This window comes from Molossus molossus, unplaced genomic scaffold (genome assembly GCF_014108415.1).
Source record: "Molossus molossus isolate mMolMol1 unplaced genomic scaffold, mMolMol1.p scaffold_m16_p_16, whole genome shotgun sequence".
Taxonomy (NCBI): domain Eukaryota; kingdom Metazoa; phylum Chordata; class Mammalia; order Chiroptera; family Molossidae; genus Molossus; species Molossus molossus.
The window spans coordinates 4,075,872-4,103,600 of NW_023425351.1; the positions used below are offsets into that span (position 1 = coordinate 4,075,872).

The following is a 27,729-nucleotide window of genomic DNA, read 5'->3' on the forward strand; positions in this document are numbered from 1 at the left end:
TAACTCCACACGGAGCTAGTGGTGGGCCCAGCTCTCCACCACTTCCGCATGGACCCCTGCATGTGGAGGGGTCCTGAGGCATTGAGAGTAGGCATTTGCTCTAAATCAGTAGGTAACCAGAATTGCAGATTTCAAATTTCTCATCAGCTGTACAGATGAAATCATATAGCAAATATTGGAAAAATAATGACTTGTAATATATTTAATTATTGTACCCCCATTCAAGTTGATCAAAAAATCAAGTTTTTTAATTTACTTGAGATATGTGTTTCTTTAGTTTTGCAAGGTATAATTTGTAGTTTTGATTATTTGTTTATAATAAGCCAAAACCAAGAACTATTTAGAAATTAAAACTGTGTAACTTAAAATTACTTTTCATTAACCTAAATCTTTTATCCCGTTTGCTTTAGGAATCGTGTGGATCCTCTCAGTTTCCTAAAAGTAGTGGTTCTCCTGGAACCTCAAGGTCCCTGTCTGCTCCTCAAGACAATGATTTTTTATCTAGTACGTAAATTTTTTAGTTAGTATGATTTGCAAGTTTTCTATTTTCTTTCAAGATGATGTTCTTGACAAACAATCATGGTTTGTGTGGAATGTGTCTTTCCTTTGCATTCTTAGCTCATTTCTACAAAAGGACAGATGTTTTAGGGATGTTCAACAAATCCACTTGAGTATCAAAAAAATGATGTTAGACATTATAGAAAAATATAACAAAGTATCTTATGAGAAAGAGGAGCAGGATGTCTGAGTGTCCACAGTGTGAGACAGGAAGCATGTGGGAGGGAGGTGAGCAGAGCTGTGGTACTTCAGTGGGAGAGGAGCATTTTCCACAGGTGCTTTTACAGTAACCCTGAAAGGGAGATTTTCCTCATTAAGATCAAGACTTCTGGGTCACATAATTAGTAACAGGCAAATCCAGGACTCAAAGCCATGTCTTTGTGAATATTTTCATAGCATTCTACTCTACCATGTGGCACCTTGAAGAACTATTTCTGGCTGCAGGCTGGACCTATAGTTATAAAGGGTGGATATTCCAGGCAGAGGAACCACAACGGGTTCAGCAACAAGAAAGCACAGAACAGTGAGCAGTTGAGATTCCTGAAAAGGGGGAATAGAAAGAGAGGAAAGGTCCAATACCAGGCTTCACTGTCTGGGCTTTCACTTGGGTAGTGATCAACCACCGCAAATTTTTGAGCAAGTGTGTGACATGATGAAATCTTTTGCTTCAGGAAGATTCATCCTGGCCAAACCCTAGGATATTTTGGAAGCAAAGGGAGATGAAGTAGGGAGACCAGTTAGGATTGTAGCACAGCTGAGACACTAGGAGGCCAGGAAGTCTGATCCGCGTATAGAAGGGAGGAAGGGGTGCCGCGTGTGTGGACTCTGATAGGACTTGACGACTTCTCACTTGCAGGAGGCAACAGAGAGAGATAAAGCTTGGACTGAGAGAACATTGGTGCTTTAACTGAAATAGGTTTTAGAGTTAAGATGAATAATTACGTTTTTAACATGGATTTTTGTTTGTTGTTTGTTAATCCTTACCCGAGGATATTTTTCTATTGATTTTTTTTAGATAGAGTGGAAAGGAGGGAGGGAGATAGGGAAAACATCGATGCGAGAGAGACACATTGATTAGTTGCCTCCCGCACAACCCAGACTGGGGCTAGAGATTAAACCTGCAACCCAGGTACATGCACTTGACCGGGAACTGAACCCGCAACTCTACAGTTTGCTGGCACATGCTCTAACCTCTAAGCCAAACCAGCCAGGGCTGGTTATTTTTGTGTTTTTTGTTTTTAATTTGCGGCGCTCAGCAGCGTATATGAGGGTGAGGTCCAGTTGACTGCTTAAAATGTGAGACAGGTTTCGTGAAGTCAGAAAATGTAATTACATGGACTCAGGAAGACAGATGACAGCTGAGGCCCTGAGGTTGAACCGGATTACCAAAGGAGAATGTATAGAGACACACGTCACACACAGAATCAGAGGACACATCCAAACTGCAGGAGGAGGAAGACAGCAGGGAAAGAAAAAGAGGGGAAGATGTAAAGAAGTAAAATTACACAATCTGTCATTTACAGAGGACAGACGAGCACAGACAGAAGAACAGTGAAAACATTCAGTATAAATCCTTTCTGTTCTAAAAAATATTTACTTGCAGCCCTGGCCAGTTTGGCTCAGCGGTTAGAGCAGCAGCCTGCGGACCAATGAGTCACAGGTTCAATTCTGGCCAAGGGCATGTACCTCAGTTGTGGTTCCTCTCTGGCCCTGGTTGGGGTTGTGTGGGAGGCAGTCACTTGATAAAAAATGGGGAAAATGTCTAGTGAGGATTAAAATATATATATATATATATATATATATATATATATATATATATATGTAGTTTCTTGCAGAATTAGGTTTATGAACCAGCTTGAGGAGGAGTGAAGAATGGCAGACATTGAATACTCTCCTCTGTATGACCCCAGTGTTGATTCTTGAGCTAACAGGAATAGCTAAGGAATATTCTACCCACAATGAAACTGTTGTTTTTTCAGGAAAAACCCAGGACTTCTCTACCCTGCTTCACTGCCCGGCAAATCACAGCTGGGACAACGTGGCTGTGGCCCAGACGGCCACATTCTATGACCACAAGACCGCCCCATGCTCTTTAGCAACAAACCCACTCTCAGCCGAGGGCAATTCAGGTACATTTCTGCGGTGAGGTGCCCGTACGTGATGCCATCCACCTGGCAGCTCTCCGCTCGGGAGGTGTGCCCACAGTCAGAGTTATCTGTCTTCGTCCCCTCAGTGCTAGAAACACACACACTCTTAACTGGGAAGCACTTTCTTTCCTAGCACACAGGAGGGCTAACATGCAGTCCCCAGCTTAGTGGTGCTCATTCCACGAGCATCTCTGGTGAGGGAGGCTAGGGGGATGTGTGACCTAATATGTCACTAAAGGCAGAGTTGTTTTTGTTTGTCTAACAAATATGCAGGTATATTTCTTTTTTTTTTTTTTAAACCTGAAAAATGGTTTTACCCCCATGATTTGTAGCCTATAAAAAGGCAGTGCTTTTTCTGGGAGGGGATGAGAAGAGATAAATATCTGAATGTTTCCTGAAAATTAACAACATTCCACCAAAATACTGGTTTCCTATATTAGCACAATCATAGTAAAATAAGGTTTTATGTCTCATCATTTCTTTTTTCATCTGCTTTTACTCCTTGCTACATATCTGTCCTTACCTTTTAATTGTCACCCCTGCTCTGTTCAGAACGATCACAGCCTGGAGTGGCCCAGCAGTGGATCCAGAGTAAGAGGGAGGATGTAGTGAGCCAGATGACCGAAGCCTGCCTTAACCAGTCGCTGGACGCCCTGCTGTCCCGGGACCTGATCATGAAGGAGGACTATGAACTCATCAGCACCAAACCCACAAGGACCGCAAAAGTCAGACAGTTGCTGGACACCACTGACATTCAAGGAGAGGAATTTGCCAAAGTCATAGTGCAAAAGCTGAAGGACAATAAACAGATGGGTCTCCAGCCGTACCCGGAAATACTGCCAGCTTCTCGATCACCATCTTTAAATTTATTTCAAAATAAAAGTTTATAAGTACTTTTTTGCAAGAAGAAAAGTCAGTTTATTGAAAGGTATTTTATATTTCTGTTGCCCTGATCAGATTGTTTTTATGTGAAATCTATGTAAGTATTAGTAGTTTTAATGAAGTTTCTCCTTCAGGTCAATATTAGTCTCCTCCAATACATTACAGTATTTTTTAAAATTTAAAAAGTTGAAAGTTTGCATTTTTCTCCATAGTTCAATTTTTGTCTCTTTGGTTAATTGAAGCTATTTTTTCTTTTTGTTTATTTTTTATTTATTTTAGAGAGACAGGAAGGGAGAGAGCAAGAAACATCAATTGGTTGCCTCGCTTACGTGCCCCAACCGGGGATCAAACCCGAAACCTAGATACATACTCTGATCGGGAATGGAACCCAAAACTTTTTATTTGGTGCATGGGACAATGCTCCAACCAACTGAGCCACCCACCCAGACAGGGCAATTGAAGCTATTTTTTCAATGTAATAATTATGCGCTTCTCGTACATAGTGATGTCTGTCAGTACCGGGCGTTCTCGTGGAAGTGTCTTCACGTTCACTTTGTTTGTGGATTATTTATTACCCGTCTGAGATGTAGTCTGGCTTTTGCATTGTGCTCTTTACAGCCACACCAGAGAGAGCAAAGCCTTCCTACCCTGCCATCCGGGTCACATCCTCTCCCAGGGGGTGTGCATTAAATTCTGTTGTCCAAATTACCTTTTTAAGTGTTATTTATTGAATTCTTCTTTTAAAAATTGTTTCACAGGTAAAACAATACAAAGTATATAAAGAAAAATATAAATATTTCCACATGTGTCTATACCTCTGTTTCTGACCTCAACCAACAATCTCAGAGTGGACAGCGTGATTGTCCTTCTGTCCCCTTCTTCCTGCTCATTTGGAAAGGCTGTTTCTTCATGTGACCTGCTCTGTGCACCGAGGACTGTCACATCCATACCACACAGAGCTCAGGTATATTCTTGTTCACTGCTGTACAGTACCAGCAGGGCAGCTTTCTTATTTTCTTTACGATACAATGTGAGGTTTTTGAGAAGATGGCAGCGGGCAGGACCAGAGGGAGGGTGAGTGTGTGAGAGTGTGAGTGGACATGAACGTGGATGACCAAACCTGAGCAGTGCAGAGCTGCGGAGCAGAAGGTCCCTGTGCTGTGGACGGAGCAGCCGGCTACCACGGTGAGCGGCCCTTCAGGGTGCTTCTCCCTGAGCCATGGGGAGGACCCACCACTTTGGAAGATCCCGGGTCTTCCCTGGAAGGAGGCAGTGGGAGCGGCTAGGGCCCAGCAACCTGAGCCCACCAGTGCACCTGGCACCATCAGACCAGTGGACACTCTGTGTCAACACAGAGTGGTGCACAGTAGTGGAGCTGCCAAGGTGCCGGTCGCGGAAGCCGCAAACAGCCTGGAGCCCAGCACTATCCCCCATAGTAGCAGCCCGATCAGAGTCAAGATATACCCCCAGCAACAGAGGCTGGAGAGCAGACATCCATCCCCAGGCAACAGAAGCACAGACCAGTAGCTGAGACCCATCCCCAAAAACTACAGCAAAAGCTGAGCAGGAGCTGAGCCCCACAGGGCAGCAGCACTCCCCAGCCGCCAGCGGTGGGACCTGGGGCTCCACAGAGGCCTGTGCTGTCCAGTAGCTCACAAGAGCAGTGGGAAGCCACAGCCCCAGAGAGGCTGGTGCTATCCAGGTGCCTGCCTGCAGGAACTACAGGGTGCAGGGGCACCAGAGAGACCTGTGCGACCCAGCAGGGACTGCGCAATCTAGTTACCCACAGGGCCTGTGGGGTACTGAAGCACCAGAGAGGCCTGTGCAACCCAGCAGGGACTGTGCCATCCAGTTACCCGTGGGACCTGCAGGGAACTGAAGCACCAGAGAGGCCTGTGCAACACAGCAGCCCATAACATAGGCATAGATGCGGGTCCCCAAAGGGACTGTGCAATCCAGTAACCCACGGGACCTGCAGGGTGCGGGGGCACCAGAAAGGCCTGTGCAACCCAGCTGCGCACAAGATAGGCGTAGAGGATGTGAAAATGAAGGCAAAGTGAATAGCAGCTACACATATGATCTCCCAGGACCAAATGGGAATTACAACTAAAATAAAGACAAATCCTCAGAAAAAAGGAACACAAAAGCACCAGGACAGGACCATATAACCAGGGACACTGGTAGGATCTGCGGAGACACCAGAGGGTGTCGGGCTAGGAGCACATGGACAGCAGCAGTCTTAGCTGTGAGCAGTGCCCTTGGGGAATAAAGACCAAGCCCACTCCAGAGCACAGAGAGCCAGAACAGAGCACTAAAATAGCCACAGCCACTCACCTGGGGGCTACGGCAGAGGGAGGGCAGACTGGGCTGGAACTCTGTGGGGAGACCTGGGATTTTGAGGGCACTCACAGTTTTTGCTGAGTTGCAAAGGATGGTGGCCAGTGTGCTCCTTCCCCAAACTATGGGGAAAAGCAGCAGCCCCCCCACTCAGAGAATCAGCCTTTCCCAGGTGAGGCAAAGAAATGAAAATTCAGCCTCATTAACAACCAGCATCTATCCCTCCCTCTGGAAATCCTCTTATGCAGAACACCAGAGCTACATTCCAAGGCACTGAGTAACTGAGACTACTAGCCACCAGGAAAATGCTAGAGGATAACTGAACCATTCCTATGCTGAAAATCTACCCAGGAAAGTAAGACTTGACAGTGGTGTTTAACGTGAGTCCACCCAGGCTCATCCAAACCCAGTAGAGGGAGCCACCAACACCCACAGGGAAAATTTGGCAGGCTCCAAAACCCACTGAGAGCCAAAATGGTGAAACAAAGAAACAAATACCAAATGAAAGAACAAGAGAACTCTATCGAAGATGAGATCAATAAAATGCAGCTAAGCAAATTATCAGAGGTAGAATTCAGAGCCATGATCATGACAAAGCTCAACAGCATGAGAAATTACATCAGCACCATGAATAAAGATATGGAAACACTGAAAACCACCAAGTGGAAATGAAGAATGACATAGCAGAAATTAAGAACACATGCCCTGGCAGGTTTGGATCAGCGGTTAGAGCGTCAGCCTCTGGTCCAGAGGGACTCGGGTTTGGTTCCCACTAAGGGCACGTACCTCAGTTGCAGTTTGTCCCCGGCCCTGGCTGGGTTGTGCGGGTGGCAACCACTCGATGTGTCCCTTTTACATCGATGATTCTCTCTCTCTCTCCCTCCCACTCTATCTGAAAAAAAAAAATGGAAAAATGTCCTTGGGTGACATTAAAAAAAAAAAAAAACACACATTGGAAGGACTAACCAGCAGAGGAGAGGAAGCTGAGGACCGGATCAGTGAATTAGAAGACAGGGTAGTACAAGTCAACCAATCAGAAAACCAAAAGGAAAAACAATTAAAAAACAAGAAGACAGCTTAAGAGAACTGTGGGACAACCGGAAATGTAATAACATTCGCATCATAAGAGTCCCCAAAGAGGAAGAAAATGGGCAAGAGTTAGAGAATATATTTCAAGAAATAGTGACAGAAAAATGTCCTAACTTGGTGAAGGAAGAAGGCATTCAAGTTCAAGAAGCTCAGAGAGCCCCAAGTAAGAAGAACCCAAACAGGCCCACACCAAGACACATAGTAATTAAAATGCCAAAAATTAAAGACAGAGAATCCTAAAGGCAGCAAGAGATAAGCAATAGGTTACCTACAAAGGAACCCCCATAAGGCTCTCAGCTGACTTCTCAACAGAAACACTAAAGGCCAGAAGAGAGTAGCATGAAGTAATCAAGGTCATGAAAAACAAGGATCTGAATCCAAGACTACTCTACCCAGCAAGGCTATCATTCAAAATAAAAGGTCAAATAAAGAGCTTTCCAGAGAAAAAAAAAGGCTAAGGGAATACATTAACTCCAAACCAGCACTGCAAGATATGCTGAAAGAACTGCTGTAATTAGTAGAAGAAATAGGAAGCAAAATAGAACCACACTAAACAAAAATGGCAATAAATAAGTACATATCTATTATCACCTTAAATGTGAATGGTATGAATGCTCCGATAAAAAGACACAGAGTAGCTGACTGGATAAGAAAGCATGACTCACATATATGTTGTTTACAAGAAACCCACCTCACAACAAAAGACTCACATAGGTTGAAAGTGAAGGGATGGAAAAAAATCTTTCAAACAAATGGAAAGCAAAAAGAAGCTAGGATAGCAATGCTCATATCTGACAAAGTAGATTTCAAAATGAAGGCCATTAATAGAGATAGAGAAGGCCACCACATAATACTGAAAGGATCTATCCAACAGAAAGATATAATCTTGGTAAACATATATGCACCCAATATAGGAGCACCAACATATATTAAAAATCTTTTGGAGGACATCAAAGGAGAAATCGACACTAATACAATCATAGCACAGGACTTCAATACCCTGCTCACATCACTGGATAGATCTTCTCGACAAAAAAAAACAACGAAACACAGACTCTAAATGAAGCACAAGATAAAATGGATTTAATAGATATCTATAGAGAATTATACCCTAAAACTGCGGAATTCACATTCTCCTCAAGTGCACATGAGACATTCTCAAAGATAGACCACATGTTAGAGCACAAACTAAGTCTCAAAAGTTCAAGAAGATTGAAATCATATCAAGCATCTTCTCAGATCACAATGGCATGCAACTAGAAATCAATTGCAACAAGAACATGCAAAGACATTTGAAAACATGGAGGCTAAATAGCATGTTATTGAACAATGAATGGGTTACCATGGAGATCAAGGAAGAAATTAAAAACTTTCTGGAAACCAATGAAAATGAACACACAACAACACAAAATCTATGGGATGCAGTGAAAGCAGTTCTGAGAGGGAAGTTCATAGCACTACAGGCCTACCTCAAAAAGCAAGAAAAATTCCTAATAGACTATCTAACCTCACAACTTAAAGAACTAGAAAGCAAACAAAAAGAAAACCCCAGAGAGAGTAGAAGGAAGGAAATAGTAAAGATCAGAGCAAAAATAAATGACATGAAGACCAAAAAAACAATTCAAAGGATCAATGAAAAAAAGAGCTGGTTTTTTAAAAAGATAAACAAGATTGATGGACCCTTAGCTAGACTCACCAAGAAACAGAGAGAGAACCCAAATACATTAATCAGTAATGAAAGAGGAGAAATAATAACTGACACCACAGAAATACAAAGGATCTTTAACAAATATGAACAATTATACAGCAACAAATTCGACAATCTAAGTGAAATGGACCAATTTCTAGAAACACCTAGTCCCCCAAAACTGGACCAGGAAGAGATAGAAACTTGAACACACCAATAACAACAAAAGAAAATGAATATGTAATCAAGACTCTCCCAGCAAACAAAAGCCCGGGCCCAGACAGCTTCACAGGGGAATTTTACTGAACATTCAAAGAACTAATTAATACCCATTCTCCTCAAACTATTTCAAAAAATTAAAGAAGAAGGAAGACTTCCAAACTCGTTTTATGAGGCCAGCATAATTCTAATTCCAAAACAGGAAAAGACACTACAAAGAAAGAAAACTACAGGCCAATGTCCCTGATGAATATAGATGCCAAAATCCTGAACAAAATACTAGCAAATCAAATCCAGCAATACATCAAGAAAATTATTCACCATGACCAAGTGGGATTCATCCCAGGGATGCAAGGCTGGTACAATATTCGCAAATCAATAAATGAGATATACCACATAAACAAAATGAAAGATAAAAATCATATGATTATATCAATAGATGCTGAAAAAGCATTGGACAAAATCCAGCATCCATTTCTGATAAAAATGCTCAGCAATCTGGGAACAGAGGGATCATATCTTGACATCATAAAGGCCATATAGGAAAGACCTACAGCCAACATCATACTCAATGGGCAAAAATTAAAAGCATTCCCTTAAGAACAGGAACAAGACAAAGATGTCCACTTTCGCCGCTCTTATTTAATATAGTACTGGAAGTCTTAGCCACAGCTATCAGACAGGAAGAAAAAATAAAAGGGATCCAAATTGGAAAGGAGGAAGTGAAACTGTCATTATTCGCAGATGACATGATACTACACGTAGAAAACCCCAAAGACTCCATCAAAAATTTACTAGACTTAATAAATAAATTTGGCAAAGTAGCAGGATACAAAATTAATATCAAGAAATCGATGGCATTCTTATACACCAATGATGAACTCACAGAAAAAGAAACTAAAAAAACAATCCCATTTACCATTGTGGCAAAAAAATTAAGATACCTGGAATAAACTTAACCAAAGAAATAAAGGATCTATTCGCAGAAAACTACAGGTCATTGAGAAAAGAAATAGTAAAAAAGATCCTGGATTGGAAGAATTAACATCATTAAAATGTCCATACTACCCAAAGCAATCTATAGATTCAGTGCAATCCCCATTAAAATACCAATGACATACTTCACAGAACTAGAACAAATACTTCAAAAGTTCATATGGAACCAAAAAAGACCTCAAATAGCCACAGCAATCTTGAAAAAAAGAACAAAGTTGGAGGGATCACATTACCAGATTTCAGGTTATACTACAAAGCCACTATAATCAAAACAGCCTGGTACTGGCACAAGAACAGGCAGATAGATCAATGGAACAGAATAAAGAACCCAGAAATGGACCCAAGGCAATATGCTCAATTAATATTTGAGAAAGGGGGCAAGAGCATACAGTGGAGTAAAGACAGCCTCTTTAATAAATGGTGTTGGGAAAAATTGAACAGCTACATGCAAAAAAATGAAACTAGATCATCAACTTACACCATACACAAGAATAAACTCAAAATGGATGAAAGACTTAAATGTGACTCATGAGTCCATAAAACTCCTAGAAGAAACTATAGACAACAAAATTTCAGACATCACATGCAGCAGAATTTTCACTGATACATCACCAAAGGCAACAGAAACAAAGACGAAAATGAACACATGGGACTACATCAAACTCAAAAGCTTCTGTGCAGCAAAAGATACAATCATCAAAATGGACAGGCAACCCACTGTATGGGAGAGGATAATTGCCAATGATATATCAGATAAGGGGTTAATTTCCAATATATAGAGAGTGCTCATACAACTCAACAAAAGGAAGACAAAGAACGCAATTAAAAAATGGGCAGAGCAGTTTGGCTCAGCGGTTAGAGCGTCAGCCTGCGGTCCGGAGAGACCTGGGTTCGGTTCCCGCTAAGGGCATGTACCTCGGTTGCAGTTTGTCCCCGGCCCTGGTCGGTTGTGCGGATGGCAGCCACTCGATGTGTCCCTTTCACGTCGATGTTTCTCTCTCTCTCTCTGTTCCTCTCTCTCCCTCCCACTCTATCTGAACAAAGGATGGAAAAATGTCCTCGGGTGAGGATAAAAAAAAAAATGGGCAGAGGAACTAAATAGACACCTCTCCAAACAGGACTTATGAAGAAATGATCAACATCACTAATCATCACAGAGATGCAAATTAAAACAACAATGAGGTATCACCTCACACCTGTCAGAATGGTCACCATTAACAAATCATCAAACAAGTGTTGGCGAGGGTGTGGAGAAAACGGGACTCTAATACACTGCTGGTGGGAATGCAGACTGGGGCAGCCACTATGGTAAACAATATGGTGTTACCTCAAAAAATTAAAAATTGAACTGTAATTTTACCCAGTGATCCCACTTCTAGGAATATACCCTAAGAAGCCTGAAACACCAATCAGAAAGAATATATGTACCCCCATGTTTGTAGCAGCACTATTTACAATTGCTAAGATCTGGAAACAGCCCAAATGTCCATCAGTAGACGAATGGATAAAAAAAAGCTGTGGTACATATACACAATGGAGTACTATGCAGCTGTAAGAAAGAAAGATCTCTTATCCTTTGAGACGACATGGAGGGACCTGGAAAGTATTATCCTAAGCAAAACAAGACAAACAGAGAAAGACAAGGATCATATGATCTCACTTATCTGTGGAATACAATGAACATAACAGTCTGAGGAATGGGGTAGTCCCAGAGACGTGGAATTGGGGTACAGACTGACAATCCCCAGAAGAGGGGATGGTGGGGGAGAGATAAACCACAGAACTTATATGCATGTGTGCATGAACAATGGACATGGACAACAAAGCTGAGGACAGGGCGGGGAAAGAGGGGGAGGACCGAATCGAGGGGGGGGGGAGGGAGTGGGAAGACAAGCATCTGTAACAAAAATTAATTAATTTTAAAAAAGATACAATGTGACTTCTTTTTTGATTAATTGTGTTGTGTCACTATGTGAAAATGTACAAGGAATAGCCTTTTTGTGAAAATGTTTATTAACAATGTCAGCCAAAAGTGTGATACAGGACCAATTTAAAAGTACAAGCTTTCAAGAAGCCCCACACCCACAGTATGAAAATAATAAGTAAGAGCAGAAGTGACTGGATGGCATTGAAGCAATTAAATATTCTATTAAAATTATAAAAATATGTATTTTAATCTCCATTTTGGAACTGGATATTAATCTGTGGTGCCTCGTTATTGTGCCTCTGAGAAATACAGAAATGAATGTGGGAAATGGAAACTAGGTATATGAGTTATCTATTATTATACCTGTTATTTTTAAAAGTGTTAGAATAAAGATTTAATTTGAGAAATAAGTTGAGAAAAAAAATCTTTTCTTTTGAAGGTTTTTCCCTTTCTGCACGCATACTCTAATAATTTAATTATTTTAAATCTTGATGGTTTCAAATTGGCCTTTATATCAGTTTGATGATGTAGTGATCTGACAGGTGAAGTGAACTTTGCTCTGTGTTTCCCATTCTGCCTTGCTCTAGAACTCAGCCTTCCGACCAGTCTGTATGCGTATGTACATGTCTACAGCCACTTTCTCCCATCAGTTAATGTAAGGGAGGCACAGTAGTCACATACAAATAACCATGTATGATGAGGAAGAATATGATAACGAGAGTCCGGGTGGATCTGCAGGTAGCCCTCAACCTGAACTGCTGCCATCTCAGCGGCCAGTTTTCACTATAGCCCATGTTCAGTGACGTTCAGGGAAAGTGTGACAGGGTGTGATGAGTGTAACCCATCAGAAGAGAAGCGGATCTAGCATAGAGGAGGCGCTTTCAAATGTCTCTTTAATGGTAGTTCTGGTAGTTCAGTGGAGTGAGCTGGAGATGGACCAGGAAGTCATGGCTTTGACATCACATCTCCCAAGATGCTGTGCAAGTGTAGCCGGCAGAGGACAGGCCGGGCTGCCTTGGTTGGTCTGTGGACACAGCACTAAATGACATTTCGGCCTTGTGGTAAGCAAGTTCTTTTCAGTTCTTTCTTGAGCCTTCTAATTAAATAAAGGAGAATGTCACAGCTGCGCTGTCACCTTTTCATCCATCCTCCTTGTTAACAAAAAGAGAATAGGCTTCAGGCTCAGAAAGTCAGAAACAATCCTTCGCAAGAATTCTGTGTTGGGAACCTGCAAGAGAGGCGATGGGTCCAGGACATGCTACCCCACACCGTGGCATAGTGGCTCATTCAATATCTTCGCCTAAAGGAATTTCAGAAGATGGAGAAGCAGGAAGGTCACTCTGTCCTCCCCACCGCCTCACCCTTCATCCGGCAAACAGGTCACAGAACTCACTGCGAAAGGTGCTCTCCCTGTCTCTGTCCGTCTGATGTTCTTTACCAGTAAATGCGTTCCTGTGCATAAAAAGAGCCATTCTAGAAGGCTATGCTAATGATTGACAGTATGGGTTCTTTCACTGGTTATTTTAGACATGCACAAGTGTTTCCCAACAAAGAGAAAAGGAAATTGATTATCACATAGACAATTGTCCTCAGGATGCTGTATGACCACAAAGGATAATAAAAACTTAAAAAAAAAAAAATCAATGAACTGGATATTTTATTTGTGAAGAGTGACATTACTATATTAAGAACATAACTATTGAACTTTTATTTAAACCTGAAGTATATTTACTACTGCTGTCAGAAATATAATTAAGAAAAAAATCTCTTCCAAGCCCATAACTTCCCCACAGAGGCAGAGGAGAAAGGAGCTTAGTTCCTGAACGAGCGTTACGCCCCGTGCAATGTGCATCACAAGCACTTCGAAGAGACAGAAATGCCACCAGTTGTGCAGCCAGGCAGACAGCCCGCTCCACACATTCTCAGGGTAAACAATAGCCAGTGCTCAAGTCAGAGGACTGGATGGCACTGGTGGTCAGACAGTGTACCCTATGTTCACTTGGTAATTGGAGTGGCCATTTGTATTGCCCAACTGGCTTTATCCAAAGGAAAAATAAATTCATGTCTTTAAAGAGTTAAGGAGCTCTTTAAAGTTAAGTTCAAACCCTGGGAGATGGGGGCTTTTTTCTTTGGTGATTACATTTCAAAAAGATGGCCCCAGGTCCTTGAGAAAGACACAACTAGGTTGTAAGGCTGACCAAGGCCTCTCTAGTCTCCAGAAGGATTTATGTACATTCCAAATAAATGAGAAATACTTAACATTAAAAAGTTTCCAAAGTAAATATTCTGAGTAAAAATGAAGGGAAGTAAAACATCTTCAACAGAGAGAAGGAAGCCGCCTAGTTTTATCTGCATTTGACATTACACTGACTGCATCAAATTGGGCATTTCTGAAAGCTGGGTCTTTGTTCACGATGTACACATAACTTTTCCCTCCGATAATATCATTCCCAGGGGGACTCTGTCCTCAAGAAAAGTATGTTTCCATGAATGAGTAAAACAATGATCTAGCAAACAAACAACAAAAAAGAAGATAAGTACAGATTATAGAAATAACTAAAAATGAACAGATCTTATGAGAGAATTTGTGTGTGAAGTGGAGAGAATTAATTTGCTTGGGATGGTAGGAAACACCTCTCAGCTTTAATATTTAATTCAGTATTATGGAGAATGGACAGTGAGGGAAGCCCTTCCCAGGCTCAAAGAAGGGTTGCGGCCCTGGCCAGTTTGGCTCAGCAGTTGGAGCATTGGCCTGCAGTCCTGGGTTCAGTTCCCACTAGGGACAGATACCAAAAAAAAAAAAAAAATGTTGGGGCATTATGGCTGGAAGCCATGAGGCCATGGTGGGAGAAGGTTGAAGAGATGAAAGAAGTCCAGAACCAGAAGTGCACTTAGCCCTAGGAAGGACTTTAATCTTATTGTAAACATGGACTGAAATGGCCTGAGTTCTAAGGAATAATTTATGCCCCTGATGGTGACTGTGGGGAAGGCAGGAGGCAAGAAGGGGACTCCACTTGGAGACCTGGACAGGGTGGGGCAGGGTGGGGCAGTTCAGACAGAAACAAGAACAGATTCAATATGCATTGCAGGCTTAGAACCAAAACAATGTGGTAATGGATGGGATCTGAGGGAAAGGAAGGACTAAGAATTAGTCCTTCCAGGTTGGGACCTGAGTAATTTAGTGGATGGGAAAGCGTAAGCTTTGTTTTTGCTTTGGTTTGGTTTGGGTTGGGTTAATGCTTGGTTTGGGGGGTACAAAAGAGACCCGTTCTGGATATAACACATTTGAGAAACCTTGGAGATCATGCAAGGGCACCAGACCAGAGACTTAGATGAGAGTCCTGAGCGATGACTTCTGAAACTGGTCAACAACAATGCAGTAGCTACCACCTTTGAATGCTTACCTATTACCCTGTCAAGTGCTTCTGCAAGTATCATTAACTCTGAGAGTGGTACTGTTATTATCCCTGATATATAGATGAGGTTAGGAGGCCACTGGCGTAAGTGACCTTCCCTAGTTGACAGCAGTGCCATAATCACCCTGACCTCCTCAATCAGCTCTTGAACCCTTTCTATTACTAACAGATTCTTCCTCTTTCTTTTGCCGAGTCCCTGATGACACATGGGACAGCTACTGTAATAAAACCCAACACTGTATTCTTTTATGATAAAAGAAACGTGGTCCCAACCAAAAGGGTGGAAACCGACTGTGAACACCTCTCACAGATATATCAGTCACGGGTGACGTGAGCGTTAACTCATCTTTATGGGGCCCCTTGCATATAAGTCTCTGTGTTGGGACCATGCAGCCTAGAAAAACCATGACATGGCCCTGTGCTCGCCAGTCGCTTATATCTCAGCTGCAGAGGAAAACACATACACACCGACAGTTAACAAGGATAGATGGATTCAGAGATGTGTGGGCTAGAGTGGCAGAAACAGTGATTCATGAAACAAAAGCTACTGAAGCCCTGCGTGCCAGGTGCTGCTCAAGGAAACAATCCAGGGAAGCTTCTCAGCACTGCTCCAGTTGGATGTGGCCGACGTCACGTTCCTTCTCCAGTGGGCTCTCCCCTTCTGAGACACCACAGCCTGTTTCTTTCTGACGTTTGCTCCTCTCCTGGTCGAGTGTCTCAGGCATTATTCCGACTCCAGTCCATCTGGGCCTTCCTGTCCTCTCACTCTACACCCTATCTCTGACTTGCCCCATACCTTCCAGGGTTTGGACATACAGACAGCAGTGGCTCGACTGACCTCGACTGTCACACCAGCCCTGCCTACTCGACAGTTCCACAAGAAAATCCACATTCCAGCCACCTTCTACTTCTTCCTGCCACGCACACGCACAACCTGCTTTCCTCCCCACTGTTAATGCCCAAGGAATCACGAGCCCTGTCATTTTACCTCTAAAGGTGTGTCTTCAAGCTGACAATGTTCTCCATCCCCACTGCACCACCATGCTTCACAGCAAACATCTCTGATAGGCAGCTGCTTCGGCATAAACACGCACCTGGTATTTAAAGGGCTAGCCCCTCCAAGTCACCTCTCCCTGTTGTAAGGTGTCAGCGAGATGACCAGAGATACACAGCCAAATTGTAAAGGAGCACTTTATTACACCGGCGGGCTGGGGGGCTCTCTCCAAATCCTCAGCAACCTGCCTTCTTTGTTGTCTGCTTTTAAAGGCACAAACTACAGAAAAAAAAATACATTCTCTTGGTGCCGCTTTTGGCACCATTAAGGGGGGCTGATACAGAGAAGGGCGAGAGAGGAACTTGTTAGAGGTCAGGGAAACCATTAATCTCTTTTTCTCATGGTTCCTCTGAATTTCCCAAGGCCATCATTAACCCCTTATCTTTCTAGTTTTCTTTGGGTTTCTCAAGGCCCTTATGTTTACAAGAAAGAGTCTGCCAGGGTGTGTACATGCAGTAACTGAGGGTCAGAATGGAGTTATTACATCACCTAAAACACTGTACTATGCTTAGAAAAAAAATCTACATGATTTGAGTCTAACCCCACACCCAATGTAACCAGACAGGTGGGAGGCTGTGTGGCCTGGACCAGGTTCTTTGAAGTGGCAGTGCAGACAAGTGGCTAAATCAAGAACAAGAACAAGACTTGGCCATAGAAATACAGGGGAGTGGTAGAAAGAGGCATCAAGATAAGTCCCAAGGTCTTAGCTTTAAAATGTGGTTAAATAATAGTATCATTTTTCTGAGAAGAAACTGAGAGCAACCAGGTTGAGGATTAAAAAATATCAAGAGTTCAGTGTGAGGTACATTAAGTTAAGGATTGCAATGAGAAGTCCAAAATAGCAGGTTTGTGGTCAGAGAAACAAGTACACCTAAGAGTCATCAATGTCTAGAGTGCATGCAGACACTTAAAACCATGAGAGTGGGTGGGGCCACCAGGAGTGAGAAAGAAGACTGTGAGGAGAAACATAATTTGACCGAAATACTGTGAGGAGATGTGAGTCTCCAAAAGGTAATGAATGGAAGATCCTAAAGATTACTTCTTCTCTTCCAGCAATATATACCTTTGGTATATCTTTTTAAAAAATTTTTAAGTCAGTCATGATTCTGAAACTGTATCAGGGCATTTTAAAAGTAGAATGATGTCATTTGCAACAACTTAGTCTTCATAAAAAATAGATCTACATAAGTAAGAAGGAGATGCTGATTTCCAGTGGAAAAGAGATGAATTTTGAAAAGCTCAATGTTGTTTGAGCTCTCTTTTGAGTACTTTGCATGGTCATAGGTGACCGGTGGTAAATGAACACACCCCTACTAAGATAACTTAACACTTGTGCAAAGGAGAATCAAGTAGACACTGCATCTAGCCCACTCGAGAGTAAAATGCGTATTCAGCAGCCATTGAGGATTGTGGCTTCTCCACGTTAAAGCAGGAAGGACTGAGACTGAGCTGGATCTCCAGAAAGGAAACGTGGAAGTAAGGGAAGACTTAGATTCCTAAGGAAGTAATTTGACAAGTGCTCTTCACACTGACAACATCCCTCTAACCAAAAGTTTCCCATAGATAAAATTTTCTGTCCTTTTTTATTTATTTCTTTCGTATTTCCTGTCCCAAACCACAATCCACCCGCACTTGCCCTCCCCTAAGTCCAGATTCCATTGATTGCAACTGGACACAGGCTGTGGGCAGAACCTGTTTTTCTCAAGTCAAGCCTGAACAAACACCCCCACTCCAACTCACCAGAGAACCTTCCTGTTGACCCAGGACTAATTGACTGCTAATGACATTTCCAAACTACAAGGGGCAGGGATGGGGCTGAATTTTCCCCAGGAGAAGGTAGTTTGGGCATTTCTGTCAGTTACCAATCACAGCAACATAACTCTTCCGTGGTTTGAACAGAGAAAAAGTACAAGGGGTTATACCTTTTCTTTCTGAGATTTCTAATAGATTTTCTTAAAAATCAAGTGGCACATCTAAAGTATTAGCTCTGTGAAGCCTTTATTTATCTTGGTTCTTACTGATTTATGAGTGAGAGTGGCTTAAACGACCATATGTTCTGATAGTTCAGAAAAGACACAAATTGACCATGGATTTATTTGCCTGCCCTTTACCAATCAGAAACTAAACTCTATCCTGTGGACCTTGTCTTCTTTTACTAGTTATTAAGATAAAACTGAGTAACCACACATACTGGGTTTTCCTGTAACACCACAGTGAGAGCCACTGTTTTACATAGACTGTTAAACCTTAATTTTTTTTTTTACATATATATCTTCTGTGTGTATGTGAACATTTAAGTTCTACCCTCTCCACAAATTTCAATTATGTACACAGTGTTGTCAACTACAGTCACTGTGTTTCACATCAGACTCTCAGACCTCATTGATCCCTAGGTTGAAGGTCCATGCCTTTCCCCAGCTTGATCTTGTTCCCCCACTCCCCACCCCCCAACAACCACTTTCTCCTGTTTCTATGAGTTTGACTTTTAAAAAAAGATTTCACATATAAGTGTTCTATGAATATGACTTTTTAAGATTTCATATCTGAGTGATATCATGTAGTTCTTGTCTTTCTCGGTCTGACTTATTTCAGTTGGCATAATGCCCTCAAGTTTCATCCATGTTGTTGCAAGATGTCTTTTTTATGGCTGAATAACAGTCCATCATATATATGTGTGTGTGTGTGTAAATATATACAGGGTGTTCCAAAAAATGCACACACACTTTAACAGCTGGTAACTCACTCACTTCTCACTCCTTTTCAGGTGTAACTGCCTTGAAATAATGGGTGAAGCCAGACTGAGCTTTGACCAAGGAAAATTTATCCACTAGATTTTTTTATGGGAAACATAAAAGATAAAGTTTACAGTACAAAAGCACCAACAGCAGAAGGATTGAGGGCAGCTATTGAAAGAGAACACGCACAGTACGGAACGAAATGATCCTGGATGTTTGTGATTCCGTCGCCTCCCATTATCAGCAGGGCCTGGACCTGAACCGTCATCAGTTTGAACACAAGTATTGACAAAATTAAACAATGTGTTCAGATTCTATTACATTTTGAAAATTAAATGTATTTTAGTAAACACTGGCTTTATAACTATTCAAAGTGTGTATACATTTTGGGGGATTTTATATATATATATTAAATATATATATTAAATATTTACCACTTCTTTATCTATTCATCTGTTGATGGACACTTAGGTTGTTCCCATAACTTCACTATTATAAATAAAAACTTTCTCTTATTAAAACAGAATAAGAACTATGCCATTTCCTATACCATTTCTATACTGCTTTGAAAATCTTTTTACTGCTGTGATTTGTTTCCCACTTTCACGTCACTGAGTTTTCATGGCACGTCTGGTCTGGAGGAAGGAATTTCAGAGCCTAATAAATATAGACTGTTTTCAGGGACTCAGAAAAAACCTTTTACATGTTTGTTTCCAGATTTTGGCATAACTATCTTTCAATTCAACAATAACTATTCAAAAATGTTTCCTTAAATATGCCTGTGTTAATACGGAAGAAATGTAGTATCAGTGAATGAATTACAGTAAACGTGGTACCTCTTACCGGAAATTTTCTTTTCAATGAGCGTGGGATGCTCTACAGTCTCTAACAACGCCAATCTATCTTTGGAGATTATAAAGGTTTTCACTGGAAGACACTGCAGACACCCAGTATGTTGCAAAGGGAGAAAGAAAAGCAGTAACTTAGCTGATATCCTGGGCACAGTCTACCAAGAAAAATCACACTTGCCTCAAACAGCATCACCCAAAAATGTCTACTTGTTTGCTTTGTATTATCTGCTCCTTCGACAATACTATAGGTTTTATGGAAAAAGAGACCTATTCTGTCTCATAGATACAGGCCTGTCTCCAGCTCTGGAAGGCCTGGCAGCGACCTGCTAGAAACTGAGTGAATAATTGTCATGAGCATGAATAAGTTGAGGCGTGCTCACGGCCAAGAGAAATCATTAGTTTAAAAAGATTTCCAGAGAAAACTGAAAGGCTGAGTTGGTAAAGATACACACAATAGTCCTTGAGGAACTACATTATATGGAAAGTTTTTAAGAAAGGATCTGACTAGTAAGCATGGCCATATTCACTGCGAATAAATTCACTGTGAAATCCTGGAGATTTAAACGAATGAACTTAAATTTCCATCTGTGTAACAGCAAATGCATCCTTTGCTTTGGTGGGCCTGGGAGCTGTGATGTGTTTTCTGGGGGGACATTTTTCCACTCACTCACTGTCATTTCTCCAGCTGCTAGTTCTGTGTCAGGCTGTCAATTACAGGATTGATGTACTTAAGGAAAACACAGCCTGAAAGATCAAGCCAATCAGAATAAGTGAAATGTACAATGTCTGGAAACGCCTCACTAAGTTGCTCAAGGATTTTTCAACTAGTATATATTTATGTATTATTTATATGGTTTCTTTTTAATTTTTGAAATAAAGGAAATAACCTATAAGAAGCAAAGACAACTTTTAAAAAATTATTTTTCACTCAACACTTACATGTCAAAGAATTTATCCTATGAATAAAATTTAACAGGCCTTGGCCGGTCTGGCTCAGTAGTTAGAGCACCAGCCTGCAGACCAAGGAGTCCCGGGTTCAATTCTGGCCAAGGGCACGTACGTCGGTTGCAGTTTGTCCCTGGCCCTGGTTGGGGTCATGCGGATGGCAACCAGTTGATGTGTCTCTCTCACATAGATGTTTCTCTCTTTCTCTCTCCTTCCCACTCTATCTGAGGATAAATGTAAAAATATCCTCAGGTGAGAATTAGAAAAAAATTTTAGAAAAGCTGTGTGATAATGTCAATTAAACCTTCATTTGTAAGAGTAAAACCAAACAACAACCAAAAAAATTCATCAACTTGGTGAAGAATTGTATAGCTAATAAAAATAATCTCTATATAAAACACTGAGAAATATGCACGACAAATTATTTAATGGAAAATAGCATGATACAAGGTAACATTAGTGCAGTCAGTTGGATCAAAAAGACTTTGGAAGACAACAATTTAGTTACTATTAAACCCAACAACCTTGAGCATGTCCTTTAATCTCACTGAGCCTCTGTTTCCTTACTTATAAACCAGAAATACCAAAAGTGCCAATTCCATTTCATAGAATCAAGTTTTTGTTAACTGGAATTCACCTACTATAAAAATTTTATTGAAATTCCCCTTTAAAAATATTCATGTGAAAGTCAGTTACTCTCAAAAATTGTTACCTTCTTTGCAACATACTTTACATGTCAGATTTAACGGATGTCTCATCACTGACATAACCAGCAGGGCCCTCTGCTGTGTTGGGAAGTGCTTTTCAGGACTTGATAACTGTACCATCTTCCTAATGAAAGACACATAAAAAGTAAGAGGTAAGACTAAGCAGCAGAAATAAAGTGCTAATCACCTAGAGAAGTTACGAATCTCGCTGTATTCTCTTGCACTGCATTCTCATTTACCATCGTAAGCCATTCTCCTTCAGAAGGCATAATGAAGTTTCACTCAAACTTGATTTAAAAGGTTCAACTATGAACAGAGTATGAAAGAGAAAAATAATAAATCACATAACAAAAAAGAAAGCAAAATTAAAGAATGTTTGAGGAGAACAGATGAAATGGAATGATAAATCTATGTGTTATGTTCATAGATGTGATCCAGATGATGTGAAATGGGATCTGTGAGCAGCACTCAATATACTCAGAAGTTTCGCCCTGGCCAGGAAGCTCAATTGGTTAGAGTGTCGTTCTGACACACCAAGATTGTGGGTTCGATCTCCAGTCAGGGCACATACAAGAATCAACCAATGAATGCACGAATAAGTGAAACAACAAATTGATGTTCTCTCTCTCTCTCCCCTCCTCCTCCTCCTCCTCTCTCAGTAAAATTAATCCATAAATAAAATTTTTTTAAAATATATACTCAGTAGTTTCATTTCAACTCAGCAATTCTAAATCTATAAAAATTAGAAATGCTGAAATAATACAGCTTGCTGTTTTGGGCTTGCAGATTTACCCTTGAAGGCTGCGACAAAATACATGACCAAGTGAACTACAGGCCCCCTTGCTTTGGCATAGAAGACTGTGGATGGTCCCATGCTTGGCTAAAAATACTAACTAGTTTATTTGTTCCTGCATCATTGGCAGCATTCGATGACTGTTATAAATACTAGCAGTCATTTTTAGTGTATGATTTATAAGTTTATTGGGAGATTTGTACTCTTTGACCTAAAGATGTTTGTGTTTCTAATTGGTGCTATAAATATGAAACATTGCAGTAATACATCCCAATCTATCTCGATCCAGATAATTGGGGGAAGTAATTAATGCGTTACTTAAGTGCAGGTGTAGATAAAATAACTTTGGTTTCCCGCTCTCCAGGTGCTTTCATGACCAAATGATTATTGGGCTAAATATTTCAGTGCTGGGATTTCCCACAGACAGTCAGAGTCATGTCTTCACATGGCCCAGTTGTCCTGGGTTTAGGGTCATCTTGACTGTCACAATGGTCTCTGGATTTGTCACTGTGTGAGGAAAACAGAACCTGTAGTCCCCTCCCCACCGCTCTGACCCTGACAGGAAGTGCAGTCTCGCACAGGGCAGCAGAGCAGGGCGATGGCCTGGGAGCAGGCGTGAGCTCCCTCTCGGGCATGGAGAGCAAGTGTCAAGGCCAGCAGCCCACCAGTGGCTCCTTATTCACATGGCCACTTGCTTTTCCTTCCTTTTGCCCCTGGCTCGGCTTTCTTTCCTATAGTTTATCACTGTGCAGTCTCTTCCAGGCAAGACTCCCTCTCCACACTGACCCAATCAACAACTCTATTGGAACTGGAAGTTTTGTCTGAAATCCCTGCACATTCCTTAGGGATATATTTACCAGTACAAAAACAACCTTAAGTTCCCAAAGACTCGAGGTCGGTCAGCAATCTAAGCTCACTCACTACCCCCCACTGCAGTATTTGACTCACAACACTAACCATGCAGATGGAGTAACCGCTGGTATGTGCCAAACTCAGGACTTCTCTCTTTCACTTCCCTCCCACACACCCCATTGCACCCCGGCAAGCCTTGAGCAATGGTCCCGCACAGAGGGGCATCTGTCAAATGTTACTTTCTCTTTCCTTCATGCAGCACTGGGTGTTAGTGACCAAACTTGCTGTAAGGAATGAATTAAAACAAAGGCAGGGAGAGAATAGCTCAAGGGTTAGACATATGAGCTTTGGTGTGAGACCTGATTTTGAATTCTGGCTTCACCATTTAGCAACTCTCTGTCCTTAGGAAAATTACTAAAAGTCTGACTTTCAGTTTCTTCCTGTGCAAAGTAAGGATAATACCACTTTGGCAATAGGGTGATTAAAAATAATGAGCTACTGCATGCGAAGTATTTAACACAGTGCTTAGCACAATATATACTCAACTTTAAAAATAAAATGTTTTAAATATTTTTTAAAGGCCATACTCACTAGTCATTAGAAAAATTCAAAATAAAATCACAATGAGCCACTATCCAAAAAAAAAGAAAATAGAAAAGGACTGGTAGGGTGTGGAAAAACTGAAGCCTCGTGAACTATTGGTGGGAATTCAAACTTGTGCGGCCACTATGAAAAGCAGTCTGGAGGTTCCTCAAAAAATAAAAAATGGAACTGCCTTATGACCTAGCAATTCCACTTCTGTGCATTTATCCAAAAAAATTTAAAGCAGGATCTCAAAAAGATATTGACAGACTGGTGTTCCTCAGCCTTATTCACAACAGCCAAGAGCTGGAAACAGCCAAATGTTCATTGATATATGAATACATAAAGAAAATATGGTTGATACATACAATGGAATATGATTCATCCTTAAAAAGGAAGGACATTCTATCACAGGATACAACATGGATGAACCTTGGGGACATTATGTTTTGTGAAATAGGCCAGTAACAAAAGGAACAAATACTGTATGTTTCCACTTATGTGCGATACCACAAGTTGTCAAAATCAAGGAAACAGAAGTAGAGGGTGGTGCCAGAACTGGGGGAGGGCGAGATGGGGAGTTGTTTGATGAGTGTAGGTTTCAGTTTTACAAGAAGAAAAAGTTCTGGAGATCTGTTACACTGTAAAGATAGTGAAAACTACTGTACACTTAAAAATGATTAAAAGGGTACATTTTATATTGTGTGTTTTTTATAAAGAAAAAATATTAAATAGTGCACATTTAAAAAGTGTGTCTATAAGAATGTGCTCTTCAGGTCTCTTCCAAGGCCAGATGGAGAAAGGGGAGGAGAAAGGAGAGATGAAGCTGAAGAAAGGGAAGCCTGTCTGTTCCCGGTCTATCTGGTTCCTCAGGTTAACGGGAAAGGAAAGAGAGAGGGAGGCCTGTCCCACAGAAGAGACTGAGCAGAGCATCCTTCCTCCCTTTTGCTGGGAGGGCTCAAAGAGGAGACTAGAAACAATCCTTCGGGGATCAGCAAGTGTTTAGGAACGTGTCAACATAAATGGTTGGCCTCAGAAATGGAAGTGAGAGGTGTGGAGAGAAGGACACAAAACTCTGAAAAGGAGGGAAGAAAGAGGGGTGGAAAACAAGCCCACAGTTTGGAGTCAGGGTGGTAAGTTAAAATCGTCTTTCCACTACTGGCTTGTCCTTCCTTTACTCATTGGTAGAAATGGGGACGATCATGCTTTTCTAACAGGGGTGTTGTTTGTGAGAACTACCCAACACATTATGTTTGGAACATTCTTTTTTTATTATTATTATTGATTTTCAGATAGAGTGGAAGTTGGAAAGGAGTGGGAGAAACATTAATGTGAGAGAGACATTGATTGGTTGCCTCCGGCACAACCCCCACTGGGGCCAAGGATCAAACCTGCAACCCAGGTACATGCCCATGACTGGAAATCAAACCTGAGACCCTTCAGTCCAAGGGCTGATGCTCTAACCACTGAGAAAAACCATTTGGAACATTCTTTTTATCCCATGAAACACAATACACATTGTAATTTTTACAGATAAGCAAACTCTAGCTATGACTACACCAGGGAAAAACAATAAATAATGTCTATATGCCATTCACAGGGTTAATCATTTATTATTTTGATGTCTCCTGTTGGTCTTGTTTATGAATGTCCAGATTAGCTCAGTACATCAAAGTGTGGGATAATTCTTACTCTCAAAGTGAAATTGTGACAACTTACTCCTGTGCATTACAAGTAATAAATCAGAAGTTCTTACTTAAAACAAGGAAATTGTTTGTCTTGACCATGGCTCAAGAATGGAATTCAATTCATTGTTGTCCCTTTCTCTGAAGATCATCTTAAACATTTACAAAAGGTAATAACCAGATGCCACTTCCAAAGAGAAAGGAGAAAAGTTCACCATATAAGAACTTTTATACAATCATGTTAATATAATGAATTTTTTTCCCAAATGGAAATAATGGAATCTTTTCCTTGAGATTTTTAATAAAAGCCTTCCATATTCTATAGTGTAATGGAGTAAACATCCATCCAATGCCTTGGAGACACAGTGCACAATATTTATTATGAATTATGCCCCAAATTGTGTTTTATTAATGTGATTATCATGTTATGTTATTCTGTGCATGTTGCAACTTTAACAACAAAATACATTCAGTTGCTGGGCTACTGTTACCTAAGGGATTTGGATGATGAATGAGAAAAAAAACTGAAGAAAAATCTAAGTAGAACTTAATTGATATTTACAATCACATGCCATTTTCTAAGATTGCTTGGAGTTGTCTACAGCCTGGTTCTCCTGTCAGTTTCTTTTTTTTTTTTTTTAATTCTCACTGGAGGATATTCCTCCATCTATCCTCAGACAGAGTGGGAGGGATGGAGAGAGAGAGAGAAACATCAACATGAGAAAGACACATCAGTTGGTTGCCTCCCACACTACCTCGACCAGGGCTGGGAATTGAATTGCAACTGAGGTATCTGTCCTTGACTGGAATCAAACCCAAGACTCTGGTCCTTGAGCTGAGGCTCTAACCACTTAGCAAACTAGCCAGGGCAAGTTTCCTTTTTTTTATATTGTGATAACACTTTCTCTGCTAGAGTTGGCTTACTTACAATGGAATTATTATTTTTTTATGTGATTACATATTTTGGATCTATATCTGGTTTTCTTTATTTTTATATGAAAGTTCACTCAACACCTATAATTTGGGCAGGATGATGCATACCTACTCTCAAGGCCACGCACTTATGATCCTAAGGAGTTCATTGACAGAAAGGTAATGAGTAATATCATAATCATAAATGTAATAAGTAAAGTACAGCTCTGCCCTCTGGTAGCTCACAGTAAACCAGCATCAGTTCCTTTGGCCAATGTTTTCTAACAATAATGACATTGTTCCACTGGTTTCTACCTCACAAATGAAATCAACTGTGACCCTTTCCACTCAGGTATCTCTTTGAACTCGCTCTCAAACGTACCCTGTTTCTGTGCAGACAGGAGGAGGAGAGGAACTTGCATGTAAATATGGGCTGAGAGAAAATGATGAAGAAATAAAAGGCTTTCAGGAAAATACAAATTTCTATGAAAATCATCAGTGAGTTTTTTAAAAAACACTGTAAACTATCTTTGTGCATCATCCAACCTGCCCATCAGCTGTCACACAGCAAATCCTCTAAGAAGAGGAACTGAAACGACTCAGTAGAACTGAGTGACACATGCTTGGTCATGTTCCCTTGCTTCTCTGAACAAACCAAGAGTGTGTCATGGAGAGTTCTTAAATCAAGCTTTGACCTCAGCACTGTGGTTAGGTGGAAAAGCATGACAGCAGAAGTCCCACCTCCAGGCCTGACTGGTGATGTGACCTGGGGCACCTTTCCTTCATTCACAGGCTTTACTTACTCTCTGGAGTTGCCTGAAATTTCTACCATTACAGATCAGGAAATAGTACATTTAATATGAGTTCATCAGTTCAGACCTATTATCTGCCCACTCTGGGCTCCCCCATGAAGGTGTCAGTGTGGCGCCCTATGGGCCAGGAAGACACAAGAAGCCCCACTCTGAGGTGCGGAAGGAAAACCAGATGTCATTGATGGAGGGTAGGCACATCAACAAGAGGACAGTGCAACCAGGTGTCCCAGTGTCCTCGACAGAGGACAACTGCCCACAGTGTCAGCAGGAAGCAAGGAGAAAGACACTGCCCTGACACTGTTCAGTAGGTTTAGGGCTGGGATTGCATCTGAGATGACACAGGAAGAAGGGAGGTGAAATGTGGAAGCACGGAAAACATAACGACTGTATCTTTATTCTAACAATATGTGCATGGGGTTGAAAAGTTAAAAACGTATGTCAATTAAAAGAATGTATAAATGATCCTGGAAAAAATGGACTGTCTTAGCACAAATGTCTTCTCTATGAGGACTAATCTGACCCTCCATTTTAATTCTCCCTGAC

The 27,729-nt window shown here is 41.2% G+C and overlaps 1 protein-coding gene across 2 annotated transcripts in view; it reads left to right on the plus strand.

Annotated features, from left to right (window-relative positions):
* Nucleotides 1-4,287, plus strand: part of RIPK2 (receptor interacting serine/threonine kinase 2) — a 30,108-nt gene extending 25,821 nt beyond the window's left edge. For both annotated transcript variants that reach the window (XM_036264277.1, XM_036264278.1), the window contains exons 9-11: nt 411-504; nt 2,538-2,687; nt 3,258-4,287. In XM_036264277.1, coding sequence (XP_036120170.1) covers nt 411-504; nt 2,538-2,687; nt 3,258-3,595 — 582 coding nt within the window. In that variant the 3' untranslated portion in view covers nt 3,596-4,287. The remainder of the gene's footprint in view (nt 1-410; nt 505-2,537; nt 2,688-3,257) is intronic.
* The last annotated feature ends 23,442 nt before the right edge of the window (nt 4,288-27,729 follow it).